This window comes from Mesoplodon mirus (assembly GCF_964341445.2).
Source record: "Mesoplodon mirus genome assembly, chromosome: 19".
Classification (NCBI taxonomy): Eukaryota; Metazoa; Chordata; class Mammalia; order Artiodactyla; family Ziphiidae; genus Mesoplodon; species Mesoplodon mirus.
In genome coordinates this window covers 24,351,367-24,376,410 of record NC_138995.1, presented here as the reverse complement: position 1 = coordinate 24,376,410, position 25,044 = coordinate 24,351,367, and the positions used below count along the sequence as shown (strand labels likewise).

Here is a 25,044-nt window from a genome sequence, read left to right as displayed (position 1 = left end):
TCCAGGAGGACCCAACTGGCAGAGCTGGACTAGCCTTTACATACACTGTGTTTCTTTAATGTCCCTGTTGGTATCTTGCTGTGTGATCATTGCCAAACCATTTCTCATTTCTGGTTCTTGATAATGAAGACTCTTACAAATAAAAGTGATCCTTATGATAATTTAGTTGAACGTTCTAGAATCCTAATTAGAGTTGATGACTCTGTTAATCGATCTTCATCTGATGGGAAAAAAAAGTGATGACAACAAAGGTATTTATAAAAATATATTTCACAAAGTAGGAAACAATACAGGAGTTTCTCTGAATACAATACATGGAGTAAATAAACAATATTGCATTAAAGCAAAGTAGAAAATTAAAATGATCTGCATGTAGTACTTGAGTTTTATCATACATTTTCTACTCCTAAATGGCAGGTTTGCATTAAAAATTGAATATGCTCACACCTTCTAGTGCTGTTCTCTTTTGGAGTCTAAGACATTCTGTGCATCACCATGAAGATCAGGGAGAGAAGTGCTAAAAACAGAAGCAGTAAAATTATGTACAAATCAGTTCCTGCTCTAAAACTGTGGAGGCAACTTGAAGCATGTTTATTGGGCAGGGCATTATGTAGGCATCTAAAAGTCTAGAGTTTAAATATTCACATGAATCAATATACTTTCAGATGTTTGTGCTTGTAGTAAAAACACCAAATACTAGGATTATGAACAAAATAGAAAACAGTCCAAAAGTTTCTCTGGGAAAATGCTGTTCCTGCCATCACCAGTCACAATAACACTTTCTACTCTAAGGAGACTATTAGCTTCCCTTTTGATAATATTGCCTGCCATACTCATCTCATCAAAATGTACATGTATTAAACATTCATTGTATATATATTTATATAAAACAATCTAAAGTAGTATTAATGGATATAATTTAGTTTTTTTTTTCATATAGTCCCTTAATCTATAGATTACCAACCTTAATAAATAAAAGCATTAATGGACATCAATAAAATATTTATTTCGAGGATTAAACAAATAAATTCACGCGCTAGCAATAAAATCATCTGTCTCTTATGTAGTCCACTGTGTGACACAGTTTATCTTTGTGTCCTTGTGGGAGAAGATGAACGGGGGGAAATGAGTAATCCTGCTTCCAGAGAACAAGCCTGTTTGAATGGGATTTCTCTCCTCCCACTATTGAGTTGGCAATCCCCACCCTGGAATGGATTACAAACATGTGAATATTTTAAGGCTCGACACAATATTTAAAGATGCTGTTCAGTCTCTGATGAATGGGGCCAACAATTATGTACAAGGTGTGGTCACCGTACTGTATAATCTAGGAGGCCTCCCAAAGCTCCAAAAAGTCAGAGTGTACAGCGGACCAAGTATTGCTTTATCATTTGTGGCGGGATCCTTATTGGTGAAGGGGAAAAAACCATTTGCATTTATAAAAATCCTTGCAGAAGACACATATCAGTAGCAAATTTCTTGCAGGTCCATTTTTCTAAGAAAGCACCTTTTTAAGTTTGATTTTTTCCTCTTTTTAAACCATTTCTCTAAGGACGAGCCAGGATCCCAATCTTTGTGGTGGTCAGGTAAATATCAAATATCCAAAGACTTCTAGACACTCCACATACTTTAATTCACACTCCACAAGATTTATAACCTCCTAACATATACTTTTTTATTTTTATTATTTTTTGGTTCAACATTAAAATGTAGTTGAGTTTATAGATGATTGGTGCTAAACTTGCCTCTAAAACAAATTGCCACATTGGTTGTATCTAAGGGGAGTGACCCTAGAATATTACAGAATGCTCAGTTCCCACTGATTTATTCATAATCCACTGTCAAGTTTCTTTGTCACTTTCACCGACAGAGTAGAGTTCGCCCAGTCTCTTAAAGCGGGGACCCCAGTCACTGAGGTAGTCAAAATTCTGATCCGAGTCTGAGGTGGTGGACTCCAGGGAGCTGAGGGAGCCGGCCACGGACCCTCGGCCTTCATAGCCATAAATCTGAATGGAGTCATACGGTGGGGCCGTGGGGTCGTTATCTGCCTCGTGTAGCCGCACATTTATAAATTCATCCACATCCACACCACTCGGAACTGGAGCAAGCCCTTGCCTTGGCATAAACTGCAAATCTGGTTTAATATCTTTACGGGGTAAAAATCCGTTAATTCCATCTGGGTTTTGTAAAGTTGCAATGTCAAAAGCCTCCGTGTCTTCTTCCCCTCCTCCTTCGTCATCGTAGCGAATGATGTTTTCTCGCACATCTTCATCATCTTTGATAATTAATGGCTCGTTTTTATGTCGCCACAGAGTTACAAACAGCACCACAATGACTACAGGAAAAACACAAAATAGTGATTAGCCAGACTCACCACATATGATTTCACAAGCAACACATCGTGTATGTTAAGAGAGAGGGGCGCTATTTAAAAACTTACGAGCACGTACCTTTCATGCATTCACTTGGGAATTAAGTGAAATACCTTTCTGAAGTATGAGCACTGAATTTTGAGTGAATACTCTTCCAGGTTGCTTCTGTTTATTAAATGGTGATGAAGAAGCTGGGTTGAAAGAACAAGTTTGCATCTATTTATGGTGAAAGCTGCATTTAATACCATTAGGAGCTCTAGAGTGAACAGCCCAAAAAGGGAAACAGCACAAATAGCACAGCTAACTTGCTGTGTATCTTGGGCAGTTCCTTCAATATTTTTTGGCTCCATGACCCTCTTCTATAAAGAAAAAGGAGCTGAATAGATCATACCCAGTACATTTTGTGTGTTTTTTAAATCAGTCCTTCAAGACTCTTTCCAATAAAATAATGTCCAATCACAGATGAAAAGATATATTAAGGTGAATGTCAACATTGCATGGGCAACTTCTCCTCTTGTATGAAAGCTAGCACTCCGCTATCTGGTAAGGTAGGCCTACAGGTGGGGGAAGGGAGAGGAACACATAAAAAACTAGCCAGATCAGCCACACCAAACTTGGGCTAATGACATTAAAAAAAATGTGGCAGGAAACGATCAACTCAGGGTACTGGGTGAACAGAACAGATGTAACCAGGAAGGTAAAAACTGACATAACCTTTATCTAAGGGCAGGATAAGATATAACTTCCCTTTTGTGTGTCTTCCTACTGTCTAATCTCATTTTTATAATTTGATTTTTTAGTAGAAAAGTTACAAAAACTTTTCCTTATTTTGCAGTCTTCATCTAAATTTGATTGTAGTATCAAGAAAAATATCTGAGAAACAATGCAATTTTGAAGAAAATGTATTTTTTGTTTGCTTGGTTTTTTGTTTGTTTGTTTTTATCTTACCAAATTTTGTGACTGGATGGACTCAGTAACCCAATCTATACATTGTTTAGATAAAAGAGTATTTTGGACATATGTGTGCCCCCATTGAAGTAAACTGGCGTGTATCAGAAGATCTGGAGGCCTTCTTATGTAATAGTTGCTGTTGTAACCACATAAAGGTCCATCCCCACTTCCACCACCATTATGCTTAGTCTTTTCACCAGTGATGGGATTTAAAAAGGCACTGAATAGTTCTCTCCAATTGAATATTTACTATTACAATTCCTTTTTTCTTCCCTTCTCTTAGTGACCTCAAAGCTTGGAGAAGTATATACAAAGGAGTTTTTCTTCCAAAGAATGCTAATTAGGGTTTTCTAGGCTGGGTTAGGTTTTTCTGTCCTTCTTTACAGTCATTTATGAACCAGAAAAATGGTGACCATTAGGCTATGAAGAAAATACATACCTAGCAGCAAAATGATGCATGCTAATATGGCAATTAAGGCGCCCATACTGAGTCCAATCGGAAGTACATAAGCTTCAACATTACAAGACTGGACAACACCATCACTGCTGCAGCCACAGACCCGGATGGTCAGGGTACTGGTGCTGCTCAGAGGAGGATTCCCACTATCACTGATTATGATTGGTAAAAGATAGACTTCTTGCTTCTGGCGGTTGAATCCATTATGCTTTGCCAAAATGCTGAGGGAATTATCTGGAAAAAGTGAAAATTACAATAGTTTGCATCATTTCAAAACGGCTGCCCAAACAACACTTGTTTTTCTAGTTCATAAATCCTCTGCAAGCCTCAAGACAATCCCAACTCCACTGAACCACTCCAGCTCTCTCCCTCTCCCCTTTCCCACTTTCCCAGTTGGCATGGACCAAAACATCCACACCCTAACAGGTTCAGTGAACTTGGTCTCAGGATAAACTAATGGAGTTTTACCACCACCTTGTAAATGCGAAAGATTTCTTTTACAAAAATGATCTTCAAGTGTCCTTTTAGAAGACACAAATTACCCCAAGTCCCCATAAATAAGTTGAATGTTCTCTCGTTTGTCCTGATAATGCAAACGTGACAGAATTTCATCACATTTGAAAGTCATGTTTGAGAAGCTCTGTGTTAAAAGTAGACTATGTGACAGCATGGCATACAAAACAGTGCATTTGACTCCCACAGGTACCTAAAAACACTTACTCATGCTCTAGAGCATTTTACACTAACATGTAACAAAAGTCCCATTTACTGCCAATTGGAGGAGATATGCCACATATTTTAAAATTCTGCAGAGAAGACCTCTAGTGGTTACACAAATAAGAATTAAGTGATGAAAAGTCATAGGAGCAGGTGGTCCATTTTTAATGTATTAATTAATCATATGGAAATGTATATTGGTGATCTGGAGCAACACTTAAGGACATTTAAGCAATACTTAATGGCATACTTCAGCTCGATGTAGAACTGGCCAGTGAGAAATGATTGGTCCTGTGGTAGCGCTATTGTTCTCAAAATTTCACCCCCAAAATGAGCTCTTTATTGTCATTCATCCCTATCTCATGAACTGTAGCTATACATGTGTGTATATATGTATATATATACATATATATATAAATTATTAATCTATTTTCTCATTTTGATTAATGAAAGACATAGGTCTATTCAACATGGGAATACTGATTATTTCACACTGATATTCCAGCCAAAAGCAAGTAAACATAACTTTGGTTAATGTGTGCAGTACAATTTGGGCAAAATGATTATTTCAGTTGGGATTTTTTCAAATATTGGCAAGTTTGCAGACCCCAGAACATTTGTCTACCTCGCTGATGCATATTAAGGCAGGCATTCCAAACCATTGCTGTCCAGTTCCTGGTCATCAGTGTCCTACTGGTTTCCAGAATACACAAATACATGAATAGATATTCCACTCAAATGGTTTTAAGTAAATGTGTTAAATCTTCTGTACCATATAGTACTATACCAGAATTCAAAAATAAGTGACATTCCCTAAAATAAATTTATAAATTATATTTGGTTTTGCTTTGTTTAAGATATATGTGGACCTACAACGCCTTGCTAGTAAGCAGTTAAAGAGAAAAAAAAAAAAACTCTGAGTTAACAATTTTTTTTTCTAAGTTATTGCTGGTTGTACCTCATTATTTAGTAATTTGAAGAGTGAAAAGAAGTCTCTAGTGGAAGTAAGCAGTGGTATTCCAAATGATCTAGTAATCTTTATTTCCATGACATAGAAGGAAATAGCACTAAGCTAAAAGCAGGAGAACATCATCTCAAAAAAGATACAGAATATATAGCTGTGTTAAATTTCCAGAAAGTGTGTGACAAGGTTGAATACAGTTAAAATTAGTACAAGGAACATTTGTGGGTGATTTCATATACCATAGTTCAAAACAGAATATGGGAATTGTTCTTCAAGATGCAATTAATAAAATTACAACGAGGCTTTTGTCTTTTTGTGGTTAACATTATTTATATGAGAAACAATCTTTGTATATTTGCTCTTTAAAACAAACTATAATGATAATTTAGAAACTGCAGCAGGAGTATTACTCATTGCAGAACAAAACCATCTCCTTTATTACTTAGAAAAGCATTGATGGGTCTAAGACCAAACTCATACTCATTTTTTACTACTCCTGGTATCTGCACATGTTGATCCCTTTCTATATAAAGAAAATTATTGACTGAGTAAAGGGAGTCTGTGAGTCATTTTTGCTAAAATGGAGACAAGCAGCAAATGCAGAAATGTTTATTCAAGAAAATCTGTTAGAGTCTGGTAGGAATGATGAGAATGTAGTTTGTCAACCAGAACCTAGTTCCTTCATCCCTTCTCTCAGCTCTGCGAGATGGAAACTCCACTCCAAACTGGTTCAGCCAAAAACACAGGGCTCCCCCCACCCCACCCCAGCTAGCAGTTAGAGGGCAAGGTGTTGCCAGTTCTCACCCTGCTCCTAGCTACCTATTGATCAACTAAATTCTGAATTGGTATGGCCAAGAAGAGGGGCTCCTTTCTTCTTCACAGCCTGTACTTGTGCAACAGAGGCTCTACCTTGGCAAGGCTTCACAGGGAATACAGGGCCGCAATTGTGCTTGCCCTGGACTGTAAAGCAGTGGTTTCACACTGGGAGAGCCAAGCCAAAAAGACTTGAGGCTACTGTTCCCTTGCATCAAGTGCCCAGCTCCTAAAGTAGAGGCGTCACTCAGAGAAACCCAGCATAGTCTCCAATTCAGCTCCAAAGCCAATGGCTCAAAGTTTTGCCTCAGTGGAGAAGCAAAGAACCCAGGAAAGAGATGCAGAGGAGTCTGCCAGGTTCAGAACAAATCTGAAACACTTGCCAAAGGAAATACTCTTTTGAAGGAGCCCAAATTGGGTTGGATTAGTCTGTAGAACAATTTAGGGCCCCAAATTAAAAACAATACAGAAATCATCTGGCAATCAGTGGAGTTTAACAACTTGGGTGTAGGCAGGGAAAGAGACAGAAAACCCTGCCAAAACCACTGCCATTCGAGGGTGACTGTGGGCATACCCAAGGCTGGGATCCCCTGAAGTGAAACATTAGAGGCTTAACACTGCAGAGGGGAAGTAGACTTTACTAAAGTAATCTAGCCGATCATTAAACAAATAACCAAGGAAATTACAGTAACAGGCCTTCAGTGAGAAGTCAATATCAGATTTGCTATAATATATTCTCTAAAAATGTCCAGTCTTCAACAAAAGATTACAAGATATACAAAGAAACAAGAAAGCATGACCCATAAACTAGAGGGAAACAAAACAAAACAAAAAAGCAGGCAAAAGAAACTGTCCATGAGAGCAAACAGATATCAGATTAACCAAAGACTTCTAAGGAGCCATTGTAAACATGTTCAATGAACTACAGTAAACCTTTAAAGAAGGAACTGAAGGAGTGATAACAGTGTCATGTCATAGAGAATATCAAAGAACATAATGGAAGATGTGGAGTTGAAAAGTACAATAACTAAAATGATAAATTACAAACTGTAAATTTGAATTGGCAAAAGAAAGCATTAGTGAACTTGGAGATAGATCAATAGAAAATATGCAAGCTGAAGAATATAGAGAAAAAAGAAAGAAGAAAAATGAAGAGAACCTCAAAAAAATGTGGGACATCATTAAGTGCACAAATATACCTGAAATGAAAATACTAGGAGACAAAGAAAGGAAAAAAAAAATATGGCTGAAAACTTCAAAAAATTTTGGAAACATTAGTCTCCACATTCAGAAAGCTCAACAAACATCAAGAATGTAAACACAAAGAGATTCACAAAGAGACAGAAAAAAAAATGTTGCAGGGCAAAGTGCTGAAAGCAAGAGAAAATTGACTCATCACTTCCAAGGGAACCCCAATAAGATTAACAACTAAATTTTTATAGAAATAATGGTCACCAGAAGGAAGAGGGCTAGCACATTCAAAATGCTCAAAGCAAAAACTTTCAACCAAGAATCACATATTCAGCAAAGCTATCTTTAAAAAAAATTAAATAGAGACATTCCCAGATTACAAAGAAACTGAGGGCATTTGTCACCAGCAGACATGTCTTAAAAGAAACAGGAAAGGAAGTTCTTCAGACTGAAAAGCAAATATCCCCAGATGGTAATTCAACTCCACATTAAAAACAAAGAGAATCAGGAAAAGTAATTATGTAGTTATCAAAGACAGTATAAATGCATAGTTTTTTTCTTAACTTTTAAAAAGCAATTGTATAAAACAATGCATACATAATATATTATTGAGGATATAATAACTAGAAATTCAGAAGTAATGGTTTGGTATTCCAGTATTCTCCTTTCAGTAATAGATTAAAAAACTAGTCAGAAATAAATAAGGCAATAGAATATTTGAACAACAGTATAAACCAACTATACCTAACATATTTATACAACACTCTACCCAAATAGCAGAATATTCTTCTCAAGTACACATGGAACATTCTGCAATGTATACCATAGGCTAGGCATAAACTAAACCTCCATAAATTTTAAAAGATATAAATAATACAAAGTGCATTCTCTCACAGTAATAGAATGAAATTAGATATCAATAATAGAAAAAATTTTGGGAAACTCATAAATATGTAGAAATTAAACAGTGCATTCCTCAGTAACCAATGATTCAATGAAGAAATCAAAAGGAAATTTTGAAAATGTGAGACAATGTAAGTGAAAATGCAGTCAATCAAAAGGTAATGAATGCAGCTATAGCAGTGCTTAGAGAGATACTTATAGCTTTAAATGACTATATTAATTTTTTTTCATCTTAACTATACTAACAAGAACCTCACATACAATTTTGAGTATAAGAAGTTATGGTAGACACCTGTACCTTGTTCTTGATATTAAAAAAAGAGAAAATAGCTTTTGACTTTGAACATTAAGATGATTGATGGTGTTTATTTGAAGACACTTTTTGTAAAAGTGCACTCTCATTTCTTTCTTTTTAATTTTTTCTTTTGTTTTATTTATTTTACAATGATGCAAAGGGAAAAGGCCGTCATATCAAGGATAGTAACTTAGCTGTTCACTACCTCTAAACTTGGCTTCAATTGTATTATTGTGTTATTTAAAAATCTTCTTTCCAGTCCTTCATATGTGCATGCATTTCCATTTTATATCATCTTGTTTTCTCTACAGCCTAACCTGTTCTGTCCTTATGGCTTCTTCCCTTACTTATTATATTTACTGCATTTATTTATTTTTCTTTTTGAGCATAACCAATATAAGAGGACACTTGATAATGATTTACTAGAGAAAACACAGACATTTTCTAAAACTGAAAAATATATGAAACAAAAAGAGGAAATGACCATTGATTTTTTTTAAAAAAATTAAATCTTTTGAATTTGAGTATATAATGACAGAATTTGACAAAAGATAGAAAGAAATTGTGCGAAGATCTATTTAAGAAGAGAATGGACCAAAAGCATTTGGCATTCTCTAGGGTGGGCGAATATCCAGGTGGATAGACTAATGTCCATGGATATGCTACCCATATAGTGCAGTTGAGTTGCACTGAGATAGGAACATATCGTAACCTTATCACCTAGTTCTCTGATATTCTCAATAGGTGAAATATTTAAATATTTGTATTCCCTATTATTTTTCTCAGTTGCGGATTTTCCTGTTTTCTCATCTTCCTGGAATGTTTTGCTTATGAGCCTTACAGCAAGGAGGATGAATGACTCTATTTTCAAAACCTTGCTTCATACTCCACACCCATTTGTTTCTGTTTATGACTAACTGTTGAAGGAAAGATCATGAAGGGGAGTTAAAGTGGACTAATAGCACCAGGCATACTTCAAGTGATGATATTCCTAAAATAGTGGTTTGGTGCATTCCTTACTCCTTGTCTGAGTAATACAAGGTATATATCAAATAAATAGTAAAGAAAGGGCCAGGTAAATAGTAGGTGCATAGGCTTGCTTGCTTTCAGATAGCACATTACAGTTATGCCATTATGTATGAAATTTCTTTCAGATTCTGACAACAGATTAATTTTGAATAAAAATAGTTACTTATATTCTTAGTTTTGTCGTTTTGTTATTCCAGAGCATTTGTTGTAATTTTACTGGAAATCACTAGAAGCTGTTAACAAAGGCAGCCATTTTAAAATTAAGTACTTAGAATCTTTATGCAACAGCTTTGACATTATAGATAATATTAAGACAAATAGATAATATTCAATAAAATGTGTGCATTATCTCACTAAACTCTAAGCCCCTGAGGGAGACTAGCCTTAGTCACAGCTGTAGTCTCAGTCTCCAACACGGGACTTGGCGCAGAACAAAGATTCTTATGACAACATTAGTCACATCGTTTAACCTACTTTTATTTGGTCTTGCCACTCTTTCTCTCTTTGTTCCAGCCCTCCTGGTCTTTTCTGAGTTAAGGATTTTCTGTCCTCAGGGCTTTCATATTTGCTCTTTTTTCTGTCTCATAATCTCTCTATCCCTCCTCAGCCCTAATTTGAATTATTAAAATTTATGCATTCTTTATGTCTGTGCTTAAATATCACTCCTTTGGGGAAATTTTCTTTTACTAGTTGTCCCCAATCTCCTTAGATAAATTAGTTATGTAATCTTCTAAAAACCTCTTTATTTTCATCAGAACACTTACCACAAAGAAATAATATCATAATGGGGATATCATAGACCCTGGGGATACAGAAATAAACTAGGGAACTTCCAAGTAACAAATAACCAATTTATGATGCATAATGAATACTCAGCAAATATTTGCTGAATAAATGAAGAAGTAATCATTAGCCATATTTTGTGGGGCTCATATTTATTTCCATTCATGTTATTTTGTCACGGGGGGTTATATGTAGTTCAAAATAAGTCAGTGAGAAGAATCAATTTCAGGCTGTTGGAAAGCGTATATAGCCAGGGTCTTATATGGAAATTTAAAAGAAATATTGATGGTTTCCAAGTCTTTCCCTGGACATGACTCATATCATGTAACATGAGCAATAAGTTGAGGTTGCTTATATTTAAGTAGAGAATGCTCAGAGGGGAAGAAAAATTGCTCTAAAATATCTGAAATACCATCATTTTAAGAGGTGCACATCAGAATTCTACTGAGGAGTCTAGGAGAAATTTCCTCTTTGATTCTTGATATTCAGTCTTTGAATCATTTGGAATTGGAAATCAAAGGATATTTTCTCATACAACATTAATATTCTTATAAGAAAAGTTTCCTTTAGCAAATAAGTCAGTAAGTGTTTGTTATAGACTGAAAGTTTGTGTAGCCCAATAATTCATATGTTGAAACCCTAACCCCCCACCCCCCACACACACACCCAGTGTGGCTGTATTTGGTGATGGAGCTTCTAAGGAAGTAATCAAGGTTAAGGAAGTTTGTAAGGGTGGGGCCCTGATACTATAGAATTGATGTCTTTAGAATATAGAGACACCAGAGAGCTCTCTCTTTCTCCACTTGTGGGCAAACAAAGAAGAGGTCATATGGAGCACACAGAGAGACGGTGGCCACCTATAAGCAGCCAAAAGAAGAGGGTTCAGGATGAAACACATCTTGCCTACCCCTTGATCTTGGATTTCCTCACCTCTGGGACTGTAAGAAATAAAATTGTGTTGTTGAAGCTACCAGTCTGAAATATTTTGTTATAGCAGCCTCAGCACACTAGATAGTGCTATGGTCACTTATTAATTCTATATGCATACTCCATGAAAAACTAAAAAGTCCATCTGAAGAGATAGGCGGTGCCTACCTGGATAATTCTTCAACTCTATTTGTGTAATTTTCCCCACAGTCCTAAGTTCCTTCCTCCTTCCTTCTTTCCTTCCTTCCTTTCTTCTTTCTATTTATTTTCTTTGGCCATTATTATCGCTGTTATTATTTAAATATCCCATGTTCTTTCCCCATTGTCTATTGTTTTTTCCAGATAAAAGAAAGGAGGCAAATGTAAATTCTTTATTTGTTTCAGTGTAGTTCATCTCTTGTTGTTGCCCTGATGCAGAAAGTTTACTTTGGTCTAGGTCCCATTTATTTGAAATTATGGAGTTATGGCTTTTGTTTATCCTGTTACATGCAAGCAAAAGCAACAAGGAGCCAGAGTTAATGAAGGCACTTGCCAGACAACTGTTTATAACAAAGGAATAGATGAAAAGAAGATCAGTAGATATTATGCCTTTTTGAGAAATGTCTCCTGTCATTTGACTTGCAAATTTAATTCAAATTTTCTTGGTCAAATCAAATGGAATGAAAATGGCAAGAAGGCCAAAACCAAGGGAAAATGACCCTCTTCAGTAGGTATGGACAAGAGATTTAATTAAGTTCTTATCATTGTGTTGTGTCTGTTATTTCTAAAAATGTAGCAAAGCAATAAAGATACAAATCCATGGATTTCAGCATACTAGATAATATGCATATATAGTATCTAATATCTAGGAACATGCAGCAAAGATCATAACATCTATACTTCATTTGTGTATTTTTACTCTAAACACTGTCTTGTTGGAAACAATCAGGCTATAATGAATTAATAAAAATTAAGACTCTGTGAAGCCAGTCTCCTCCAGTACCATTATAATTTCCTACATAATTCATTGAAAGTATACCAACATACTAAGTCTGCAACATGCAACTAGATATTCTGAGTCACCTAATTAGATCATTTGTCATTCTTTTCCCTTTTTTTCCTCATTAGATAGTGCACCATGCCACCTGATGTCAGTAATCTCAATATTTATATGAATGTTGACTCATTACCAAATCTCCTAATATTTAATAATAAAGTATGTATATCTAGCCATAAATGTTGACCAAGGTTTACTTTGGCTTTAGAAAAACTGTCACTGTGAATTCTTTTAGAAGTTCCTAGACTAATACCAAAGTTAATGTTTAGTCAACATTTTACAGTTACATATAGAAAAAATTAGTGCCTTTTTAACAGAAAAAAACTTATTCCACTATAACCATGCAGCACTACAATTCTATAAATACATGAAAGATTGACATTTTGCAGAGGAAATGTACGGAGAGTAGGCTATGCTTTTCACTTTACAGAAGTTAGGACTCATTAAAGTAATCTATGAAATTTAAGCATCTTCTAAAATTCTTTAAGAATCTACGTATACTGTTCTTAAATGGCTAATATAAGAGGAAATTTTTTCTTAGATCTTATGAAGATGGTGTTCAATGTAGTGGTCTGGTGACCTCCAAAGAGACATGTATATGTCCTTTTCCTTGGAACCTATGAATGTTACCTTACTTGGAAAAGGGTCTTTGCAGATGTAATCAGATTAAAAACCTTGAGATGAAGAGTTCATCTGGGATTACCTGGTGGGTCCTAAATCCAGTAACATGTATCTTTAAAAGAAAGTCCAATAACATGTGTCCTTATAAGATTAAGTCAGAGAGAGATTTAACACAGAGAAGAAGAAGAGAGAATGTGACCACAAAGGCAGACATTGACATGATGTGGCCACAGTCATGGAATGCCTCCAGCCAAAAGAAGCTGCAGGAGACGAAGAATGAATTCTCCTCTATGGTTTCTAAGAGGGAGTGTGGTCCTGCCAGTACCTTGATGTCAGACTTCTGGTCTCCAGACTGTGAGAATACATTTCCGTTGTTTTAAGCTTCCCTGTTTGTGGTAATTTGTTATGGCAGCCCTAGGAAATTAATATAATCAATAAATCTGATTAAATATTATTTACAGAAGCAAGGTAGGCATTCTTATGGCCATTTTACCTATGAGAAACAGGTTTTTTTGGACTGATAAAAGGTTTCTCAGCTGACAGCTAAGAATTACTAGGAAGTCCAATGTATTTCTACACTTTCTCTGTCATCTTAGCAAAAGTCACCTCAGGAAGCAAGGAGAAATGGGCTCTAAGAAGGTTATATTAAAGCTCAAGGATAAGATAAAAAAGAGAAAGTGTGTGGAGGAGGTTTTTCCACACCATGACACCTTTATCAGAGACAAGGTAAAAACTAAGTAGTCAAGGCCACTGGTAGGCAGAAATATAGTATTGTAGAGGCATCAAAATGTATTCAGTACAACACTCTATCAATCTAAATCCCGTATCTTGAGACTCAATATAACATAGTATAGCATAGCATAGCATAGCATAACCTTGAATTAATTATCAAGAAATAAGCATTTTCAGTGCCAGAGAGGAATGCAAGTATCTCAAAGTCCAAGTTCCATGCTAGATATAATCACACTGCCCAAAGTCTTCTGAGTTTGATTATTTTTCTCCTGCACTTAATTTGCATGCTTGATCTTACTCAAAATGTTCCATGTATGTTATGCAGATCCCTTAGAACTCAGAGGAAAGGCAGATTTATCTCACTCCAGGCACCAGGGAATGAGAGATGAAGATTAATATTACCTTCATTTTATCTGAGAAATGCCTGCATTAACTAACTCACAAAAGTGAAAACAATACCAAGACCCAATTTCTATTTTGTTTGAATGGAAATTTTAAAGTTTTTATAAATATCAACAGGTCTGAAAAATAATATTTCTTATCTACTTGGATTTATGCAGAACTGAAAAATGCATTAACATTTTTTAAGGGTACAGCTACTTAGGGGAAAAAATACAAAAAACAAAACAAAGAAATACCAAGGTCTTTAGTGGAGTTGTAAACATTTCAGAAATTAACCTAATAGTGGTTAAAAATCCAGACATTGGAAAGCTAGCATTGTCAGGAGAATGACTTTTCTACCACACCTCTATTGATTGAATAGATATCTCTAAATATTTAAGAAACTGGGAGTCAGAGATTAATTCATTTGCACTGGAGCTGATAAATTTTTGCCCATTAACACACTTGTTATATAGGGTAGTTGGACCAGGAAGTGAGACGATTTTAAAACAGCAGTTAAAGTGAAGCATACATTGTGTATAAGATATGGAAATCATTAAATATAGTGAATAGAGAGCTGAGGATATAAAAGAAAGGAAGAACCTAAAGTAGTTTGTATTCTAAATAACCTGCTTTGACTTGAAGGAGGTTAAGTATCCCTGGAAATCATCACTTTAGTAGACATCATCATCTTCCTGAAGATTTTGAATTTGCACCTAAGTGTCTTTAGATCTTAGTTTCATACGTGCAAATGGTTTCTTAGTTTCCTAAGAAAGTAAGTGAAAGCCACCAAAAATTGTACAAACTCATTTTCCTTTGCCATCACCCATGCCTCCATCTTAATGTCTTTCAAATCCACACTGACACATTCAGTTAATCCTCTCAGTTATTCAGTTCCTCCTGTCTCCAAGACATCGCTGTCAGAGGAAAGTCTTCTTTGGCACATATTTACCCAGCATGCTGCTATACAGTCAGGTGTGATGGTTTTCTGCCTCACCAACTGAAAAATCCTTGGATGCAGAGATTTTGTCTTCTTTAGTGAATGCATCCTATTGACTATCATATGTGTCACCATATAGCAATCTTCATGGTAAGATTTTAATTAATCCTTGTTGAATGAACAAATGGATGACTTTTAAAAATGATTACTGATCTAGAGGAACGTCTGACTCAGAAGGGGAGAGAAAATAACATTATAACTAGCCAAAATGTGAGTCAGCTGATAGTCATTCTCTAATTGTGAGCCCTGTCCTTTGGTCTCTGCTCCTATACCTCGTGGTCCACTATGCCATTTGTACCTTGATTTAAATTTCTATTATCATAGATACAAATGAGGGATGCTTTAAGGAAAGAGTGGCATGTGGGCTGGGTTTAGAGGAAAGGGCTGGTTTGTTAAGCTGGGGAAGTGCAAAGATTGGCATCCCTTCTTGTCTCTGTAATTCTCATGTTTCTGTTCCATAGCATTCTGTCCTCATCATTTTTTTCTAACCTCTTTATGATCTGTTTGAATCTGATTCACTTACCTGATTTCAAATACCAGACACTATTTTTCTAAAACCTTAGCCCTATGTCCCCTCCAGTTACCTATTGGGTATATCCACCTGGATGGTCAGTGCCACAAATTCAGTCTTTCAATAGTGGAACTAATAATATGTAATGCCTATTCTTCTCCATTTCTAAAAATCTCTTTCTTGATCCAATTTCTCATATCATCTTTCTGGCTACATGATTTTATACATCTTTCCCCTTGTATCCAATAAGCTCACATCTTCATTTTCAATGTAGGGAAGTTCTGTCATCCTTCAGTAATCAGCTGAAATTTTACTCTTTGCTTTATGAAGGAGGCAATAGGAACAAACAGACTCCTAAGGATTTTGGAGTATCTAACTCAGAGATGTAATGGAGATTTGATTATAAAATGAATGTAAAGCAAATATGATGGTTTTAGTTTGTTGAATAAATACATAATAGTCTTCAGTGAATATAACTCAATATGTAACCAGAGACTCAAAATGCAAAGCAGTACCTTGAGAAGTCCAAAATGTATCCAATGCTACAGAAATAGAATGCAGTGAGAGGATCTTACATCACTAATGATACATACATTATTACATTCATTTTAAAAATAAAGTGCCTGTCATATACTAGGCTCTCATATATTTGGTCCATCTTGACACTCTAATTGTCAAGCCTGTTTAATGATCACCTGTGTCTGAGCAAATATTCACACAAACAGAAGCCAGGTGAAAAATTCAGATACAAATATCTGTCTGAGCATATTAAAAATGCGTATTCTTGGATTTTATTCTAAATTAACTGAATAAGAATTTCTGGGGCTAGGCCCTGGACATCTGTATTTCAAATAAATTTTGTTTGCATAAAAATCTTCTGGGATACCTGAGAGCCATTCTACTCTATTCTATTTCTTCCCTTAGGTGTTAGCAGTGGTTAATGGCTTGCCCAAGCCCTCAGAGGCTCCACTGGGGAAGCTATTATGCTCTGGGTTTTGTAATCCAGCAGGGGTAGCAGCTAATAGCAATTTTCCTGCGTAATTCCTTCTTTTCTGGTTTAGTGGTAAAATAGCTGCTAAAAAAGAAGGGAAATGATGCAACAAAATGTGGCATCCTACAGCGAGCTGCAGTCCAGTGTTTGTCCTTGAATCATTTTAAAGTTTAATATGTTATATTAAAACAGCTGGCTAAACATATATCTTTGGGCAGAAGTCTTAATATACAGTGAAGGCAAGAGGAAGGCAGTTATGTAGATAAAATTATCATTCAAGCAGTGGTCACATTATCATTCCTCCCAGGTTACGGGGAATGGCACGTGCTTTTGAATCTTAAAATCCACATTCTTTACAGTCTTGGAAATAGTACTGTTTTGATCATACAAAAATGACTTTACATTAAAGGTCAAACTGATTTGCTTTTCCTCAAATTCACCCACATATTAACAGGTTAAAATACAGATGGAGAGAGCAGAAATAAAGTGATCGAAGAAAAAAGATACCTGTGTAGGTCACCCTTATGATTGAAATAGAAATCACATCAAACTCATTCAAACTCTTTTTATTGAAGATGTAATCTGATAAAACTCCCTATTGTTATACAGTGTAGAGAAATCTGAATACATTTGGAAGTCATGCATGATTTCATTTTAATACTTTCTTTTAAAATAAAGGGAATTTTTTGATGAGTCTTTTAAAATATTCTCAAGATGGTATTTGATTTTCCAAGCTTACCAGCCCCCATTGACAATGAATGTGTGGTATTTTCTAGCAGTGGGCAGTGATATAAAGATCCCTACCATCAGATTCTCCACATTTTGGAATTATAAGAGGTATGCTTAACAAATAAAGAGAAGTTTAAGGGAATTTGTTCCCTTTTCAACTTTCTAATTCCTGAAAAGTTTATATTAGGTGTAATTTCTTTAGGATATGTATTCAGAATGCTTCGGAATGTCATATTAGATAATGTTCAGGCTTTGGAATCATTCCTCATTGTGTTTGCACCCTAATTTCATTACTTACCTCGTTGCATTTTAAAATAATTTCCCCAAGGTCATAGCAGGTACTCTTATTGTGCCCAAATTACTAATAAAGGAAATGAGGGTCAGGAGGTCTTTGAGGGGTAAATGTGTTTTTTTATCTGAAGTATATTTTCAGGGTCTGAAGTGTCCAGTGTTTAATGAAACTTAAAACAATAGTCATTATTATTAATATATGTAAGATTATCAGTTACTTTAGCTCTGAAATAAAGCAAAGCATTGCAATCTTTTAAGAATATTTGGATTTCATGCTTTCCAATGAATTTCTACTTGAAAGCCTCAAAGATGAATACAAATTAAATTATAAAGTAAAATATAAGGTAAAAAAATAAAATACATGTTAAGGAGTGAGACTCCACTTAAATTAAAAGAGTGTTTATTGTAGGCCAATTATATGTCAATAAAGATGACTTTTAAAATCACCTAACATAATATTTAAAACATCTGCCTTCCCCAGGCTTGGTTTTGCTTCAGGCTTGGAAGACAGCCCTCCAAAAGTAGGATATAAATTGTCTTCTGTCTCTATCCTTCTGCTTCCGCTTTCAGTCAGGTATCTGCTATACGTTATCCTGGCCTCCTTGTGATCTGTCCCGGGGAACACACGAATCGAAGAAAAGACTATAATCTTGCCTGGCTAATACAGCTGTAATTTGTCGCTCATGCCCTAGGAGTGAGATATAAAGTGCTAGTATTTTTTTTTAACATCTTTATTGGAGTATAATTGCTTTACAGTGTTGTGTTAGTTTCTGCTATACAACAAAGTGAATCAGCTACATGTATACATATATCCCCTCCCTCTTGCATCTCCCTCCCACCCTCCGTATCCCACCCCTCTAGGTGGTCACAAAGCACCAAGCTGATCACCCTGTGCTATGCAGCTGCTTCCCACTAGCTATCTATTTTACATTTGGTAGTGTATATATGTCAGTGCTCCTCTCTCACTTCGTCGCAACTTACACTTCCCCCTCCCCGTGTCCTCAAATCCATTCTCTAGGTCTGCGTCTTTATTCCTGTCCTGCCCCTAGGTTCATCAGAACCTTTTTTTTTTTTTTTAGATTCCATATATATGTGTTAGCATGCGGTATTTGTTTTTCTCTTTCTGACTTACTTCACTCTGTATGACAGACTCTAGGTCCATCCACCTCACTACAAATAACTCAATTTCATTTCTTTTTATGGCTGAGTAATATTCCATTGTGTATATGTGCCACATCTTCTTTATCTATTCATCTGTCAATGGACACTTAGGTTGCTTCCATGTCCTGGCTATTGTAAATAGTGCTGCAATGAACATTGTGGTACATGTCTCTTTTTAAATCATGGTTTTCTCAGGGTATATGCCCAGTAGTGGGATTGCTGGGTCATATGGTAGTTCTATTTGTAGTTTTTTAAGGAACCTCCATATTGTTCTCCATAGTGGCTGTATCAATTTACATTCCCACCAACAGTGCAAGAGGGTTCCCTTTTCTCCACACCCTCTCCAGCATTTATTGTTTGTAGATTTTTTGATGATGGCCATTCTGACCGGTATGAGGTGATACCTCATAGTGGTTTTGAATTGCTTTTCTCTAATGATTAGTAATGTTGAGCATCCTTTCATGTGTTTGTAGATAATCTGTATATCTTCTTTAGAGAAATGTCTATTAAGGTCTTCTGCCCATTTTTGGATTGGGTTGTTGGTTTTTTTGATATTGAGCTGCATGAGCTGCTTGTATATTTTGGAGATTAATCCTTTGTCTGTTGCTTCATTTGCAAATATTTTCTCCCATTCTGAGGGTTGTCTTTTCATCTTGTTTATGGTTTCCTTTGCTGCGCAAAAGCTTTTAAGTTTCATTAGTTCCGATTTGTTTATTTTTATTTCCATGTTGGGTTTGTTTTTGTAGGTCTTTTCCTTCTCTTGTGTTTCGTGACTAGAGAAGTTCCTTTAGCATTTGTTGTAATGTTGGTTTGGTGGTGCTGAATTCTCTTAACTTTTGCTTGTCTGTAAAGGTTTTAATTTCTCCATCAAATCTGAATTAGACCCTTGCTGGGTACCGTAATCTTGGTTGTAGGTTTTTACCTTTCATCACTTTAAATATGTCCTGTCACTCCCTTCTGGCTTGCAGAGTTTCTGCTGAAAGATCAGCTGTTAACCTTATAGGGATTCCCTTGTATGTTATTTGTTGTTTTTCCCTTGCTGCTTTTAATATTTTTTCTTTGTATTTAAGTTTTGATAGTTTGATTAATATGTGTCTTGTCATGTTTGTCCTTGGATTTATCCTGTATGGGATTCTCTGCGTTTCCTGGTCTTGATTGACTATTTCCTTTCCCATTTTGGGGAAATTTTCAACTATAATCTCTTCAAGCATTTTCTCAGACCCTTTTTCTCTTCTTCTTCTGGGACCCCTATAATTTGAATGTTGGTGCACTTAATGTTTTCCCAGAGGTCTCTGAGACTGTCCTCCTTTTTTTTTTTTTTTTTTTGCTGTATGCGGGGCTCTCACTGTTGTGGCCTCTCCTGTTGCAGAGCATAGGCTCCAGACGCGCAGGCTCAGCGGCCATGGCTCACAGGCCCAGCCACTCCGCGGCATGTGGGACCTTCCCAGACCGGGGCATGAACCCGTGTCCCCTGCATCGGCAGGCAGACTATCAACCACTGCGCCACCAGGGAAGCCCGTCCTCAATTCTTTTCATTCTTTTTTCTTTATTCTGCTCTGTGGCAGTTATTTCCACTATTTTATCTTCCAGGTTATTTATCTGTTGTTCTGCCTTAGTTATTCTGCTACTGATTCCTTCTAGAGAATTTTTAATTTCATTTATTGTGTTTTTCATCATTGTTTGTTTGCTCTTTTGTTCTTCTAGGTCCTTGTTACACGTTTCTTATATTTTCTCCATTCTATTTCCAAGATTTTGGATTCTTTCCTATCATTCTTCTGAATTCTTTTTCAGGTAGACTACCTACTTCCTCTTCATTTGTTTGGCCTGGTGGGCTTTTACTTTGCTTCTTCATCTGCTGCATATTTCTCTGTCTTCTCATTTTGTTTAACTTACTGTGTTTGGGGTCTCCTTTTCACAGGCTGCAGAGTTGTAATTCCCATTGTTTTTAGTGCCTGACCCCAGTGGGTGATGTTGGTTCAGTGGCTCATGTAGGCTTCCTCGTGGAGGGGACTGGTGCCTGTGTTCTTGTGGGTGGGACTGGATCTTGTCTTTCTGGTGGGCAGTGCCGCATCCAGTGGTGTGTTTTGGGGTGTCTGAACTTAGTATTATTTTAGGCAGCCTCTCTGCTAATGGGTGGGGTTGTGTTCCTGTCTTGCTAGTTGTTTGGCATGGGGCATCCAGCACTGGAGCTTGCTGGCCTTTGGATGGAGCTGGGTCTTAGTGTTGAGATGGAGATTTCTTGTGGAGCTCTTGCCGATTGATATTACGTGGGGCTGGGAGATCTCTGGTGGTCCAATGTCCTGGACTCGGCTCTCTCATCTCAGAGGCTCAGGCCTGACACCCAGCCTGAGCTCCAAGACCCAGGAAACTTTTCTAGGCCTTCTGAATGACTCTGGCAGCTCTGTCTCTCTTGGCAAACTCTGATTCCTGTTTCTGAGCCATGCGAAAGTCTTGCCAATCGCCACCAGCCCGGGCTCTGCTTGTGCCCTCAGTAACGCCACAGACAGAAATTGCTAATACTTTTACTTACTGGAATGTTTCATGTGTTCTTCATTCCCCCACTGGCAACCTCCAACTTTAACTCATTTGATGCAAAACATTTTTCCCTAAAAAATCTCCAATTCGGCTCTTAGGCTTATCTTATTTGGGTCCCTCATTTTTCTAGGACTGAGTTTTTTTTAAGATGATCCCACATTCGGTTGCTATGTTATATAAATTAGAAAGTGGTACCACATATCAGTGGATAAATGACAATAACACCCAATTTTGGAAAATTAAATATTTAATTGGCTCTCAAAATTAGGTTGAGATGGAATTTTAGCCTCTATGTCAGCACATCTATTCATCATTTTAAGGTGATAGGATTGTTCTAAAATTAGATGGTGGTGTTGGTGGCACAACTTTGTAAATTTACTAAAAAATCACAAGGATTGGAAGAGTAGTTGCAAAGTCAGCATCATGACCTTAAGGCCAATCCACAAAATGTTCTTGTGAGCAATACTGTGCATGGATTGACAGCTGACAATATTTGGCTTCTAAAATTAGGAGAGTCCCATATGGTTATCTGGATGATCCTACCCGTATGCATAAGACTTTGCAAAAACTATAGAAACATTCATTGAATCTCTGGAAAAATAATCTCTCCAAGTAAAGAAGGATAAGCTTCTGAAGATATTCCACATTTTGAAAAATAGGTATTCACACTACTCAGTAAGTCGATCCTGCTGTTTAACTTGCCTTTCTATAACAGAAAAGAGCTTATTCAATCGTTTGTGTGTGTGTGTGAAAATCTGAAAAGAGTTACAACATTTTTCCTTTCATGAGAAGCCATTTAAGACTAAAAACAATTTCTGTAGACATTTAACAGCTCATTACCTTTTAGTGATCAAAAGCAATGAGAGTTTATTTATTAGGAAAAATAGTAATTTTATGTTATTTTTTAATTTGAGATGGAAAATATTAAAAATCTAAGGATAAATGAAACTGGCTCAAAAAGACTCCCAAGAGATGTCATGTGTGGATTTTCTGCTAATTGCTCTGCATTCTTACTTTAAAAAACTCATTTGCCAAGATCTCAATACCCATGGCAATATGTAGAAGTGATGCTTTAAATTCTTGAGTTACTTTTGTTATCATGTTTAGGCAGTTGAGCATTTTCCAGTTTTTTAAAAAAACTTCTTCTTACTATACCTGCAATTATATCTCCAATTCATAATAGTTACGGTGGTTTTCCTCAATTACTCTTCTCCTCCCCCACAGCCCTTATATTAAAAGCAAAGGTGTTTTTAAAAAATACAGCGCTGGTCTTCCCTGGTGGCACAGTGGTTAAGAATCTGCCTGCCAGTGCAGGGGACACGGGTTTGAGCGCTGGTCCAGGAAGATCCCACATGCTGCGGAGCAGCTGGGCCTGTGAGCCATGGCCGCTGAGCCTGCGCGTCCAGAGCCTGTGCTCCGCAACGGGAGAGGCCACAACAGTGAGAGACCCGCATACCTCAAAAAAAAAAAGTTTAATATACTTTTGATATTTTCCATACGAAATGTTAAAAAATAGATAGTTATTTTCTAATTACATCTTTGCTCTTCAGAAGCTTTGTGGACTTGGGCAAGATGTTTTACCTCTTTGAATTTCTAGTCTTGTAACTGAATAATGCTATAATAAGACATAACCTGTAGAAGTTGTAGAAAGATCAGAGGTAGTACTATATATGTGAAAACTATAGCACAGTACCAACCCTAAAGTCAGTAAATGGTACACATGATTTAATTCATGAACGTTTGCAAGGAGGCATTTATACTTTTAAATGAGAATTTGATGACATATGTAGATCCCCAAATACAGTGTCATGCTTACAATCGTCATGGAAGTATAAATTTGAATTCCTAGCACTCTTTGGCTTGCTCTAACCAACCACAATCAAGGATTATCTGAAAAGCGTGCTGAAAGAGGCCCTTACAAGTACACTATCTGGATTTCAATGTCCTTTGATACTCCAAGGACATTGGAGTATCATTATGTATTTATCTAGAGGTGCTGATTGTAGATATTTATTTCATCATGCATCGATCGCATTCACTGATACCTTTGTAGAGTTCATAGTCACACATTTCTGACTGTCCTCCCATTAAGGATCTTATAGATGGAAAGATTCTGAAATCCATTTGAGCTTCCTGTTTCTCAGTTGCAATTTCTTTATAAAAGGCATTATTTTAATCACCCTCATCAGCTATGAGGAAAGGTGGGCCCTGTGTTTGGTAATTTTAGAAAAGCCAATGGAACACAGAACAAAGAGATCTTTGAGAATAACTTCTCTCCAGAATTAGCTCACCACTAGTGGTGTTCAGAAGAAATGGTTTCTTTTTTATTGTCTTTTTCTCCTATTTTTCCACAAATATATGGGATTTCATAGATATGGCATGAATGATTATGCTGTGATACTAGGCAATAATACTTTCTTTCAAAGCTTGAGATCAGTTGTACATTCTTGCCTTTCTGGAGTTAGAAGATGAGGTTAGGACACAGACTAAAACCAGTAAGCAAGTAATATTACAGTGTGATGACAGAGTGTATAAATCACTGTGCTGCTAAATCTTGGGTTATTCACTCTCATTCATTCATTCACCAGGCATTTATTGCAAAGAACTCTGTGAAGGTTTTCCTATAGACTAGGCATTATAGACACGGCAATAAAAATGTTTAGATGCTTTCATGGAGTTTATAATCTAGTAGGAGGCATAATTAAACACAATGATAATAACAAATGCAGAAATCACACACATGTTTCATTAACTACATTTTTTGGCATGTGCTGTGTAAGAAGGAAGCCAGGTTACATTGAGGGTCTATATCAAGGGTACTTAAAGCCAACCTGAAGCCTAATTCATCACTGAGACTGTGCCAGTTATTTGACTATTGGCCCCCAGATCCATCTTCTGATGGTCCAGTGCTCTGCTCTTCACTGTAAGAGGTACTGACCTAACAGATCCTGTATCATCCAGAGTTTGGCTGAGTTCAGCTAATGGGAGACAGCGGCTGGAGGGAAGGAGATTCCAAGTTACGTTACTCATCTCCCTTCTTTTCTACCTCAAGTGGCATTTCTGTAGCAGCTGAACCTCCTCAGTGTCTTCAGCTCCCCCTTATTTCATTTGGCTTCTTGTGATTCTAACTTTTCTAGTGAACTCCAGGATGACCATGGGCTCCAGTAATTCTGCATCTTCCCTTTCTCTCTTCGCTTAGCGGCAGTAGAAACTTCCTTTTGTTTTCAGTAGTTAGGTTGCCTCCGCTGTTTGGCTTCTCAGCATTTTCTATCATCTTTGTTACCACTGTCTTGCATTACATTTCCTGTTTTAAATAATCAGAGTGATATCTGTTGTCTTAGTAGGTCCTTGGACAATTGAATTGAGAGCAGAGAGAATTTTTTATTTTTGGTTGAATCTTTTCAAAGCACTGTGCTAAGAATTTATTAGGAAAGGAATATTACACAAAATAAGAAAATAGTCAAAGGAAAGGAACAAGCGATCTCTAAAGAAGAAACACAAATGACCAGTTAATTACCTGAAAAATGTTGCATGCTATAAAGTAAATTATAGGGAGACATCATGTGATGTCCATCAGATTGGCAAACATTTGAAAAACATAGAACGATAATACCCTTTATTGGCAATGGTGTGAAGGGGCACAGTCATATAGTT

At 36.5% G+C, this 25,044-nt stretch overlaps 1 protein-coding gene across 2 annotated transcripts in view; it reads right to left on the bottom strand.

The window, feature by feature from the left end:
- Positions 1–1,182: 1,182 nt before the first annotated feature.
- CDH8 (cadherin 8) overlaps positions 1,183–25,044 on the bottom strand; it is a gene marked incomplete at both ends in the record, with an annotated part of 359,837 nt that continues 335,975 nt past the window's right edge. Inside the window, 3 exons of one of the 2 annotated variants that reach the window (XM_082605978.1) lie at positions 1,183–1,205; positions 2,153–2,335; positions 3,763–4,014. In XM_082605978.1, the coding sequence (XP_082462104.1) occupies positions 1,183–1,205; positions 2,153–2,335; positions 3,763–4,014 (458 nt within the window). Of the gene's footprint in view, positions 1,206–1,563; positions 2,336–3,762; positions 4,015–25,044 lie in introns of those variants that run through there. The other variant, XM_082605979.1, reaches the window with a different exon arrangement.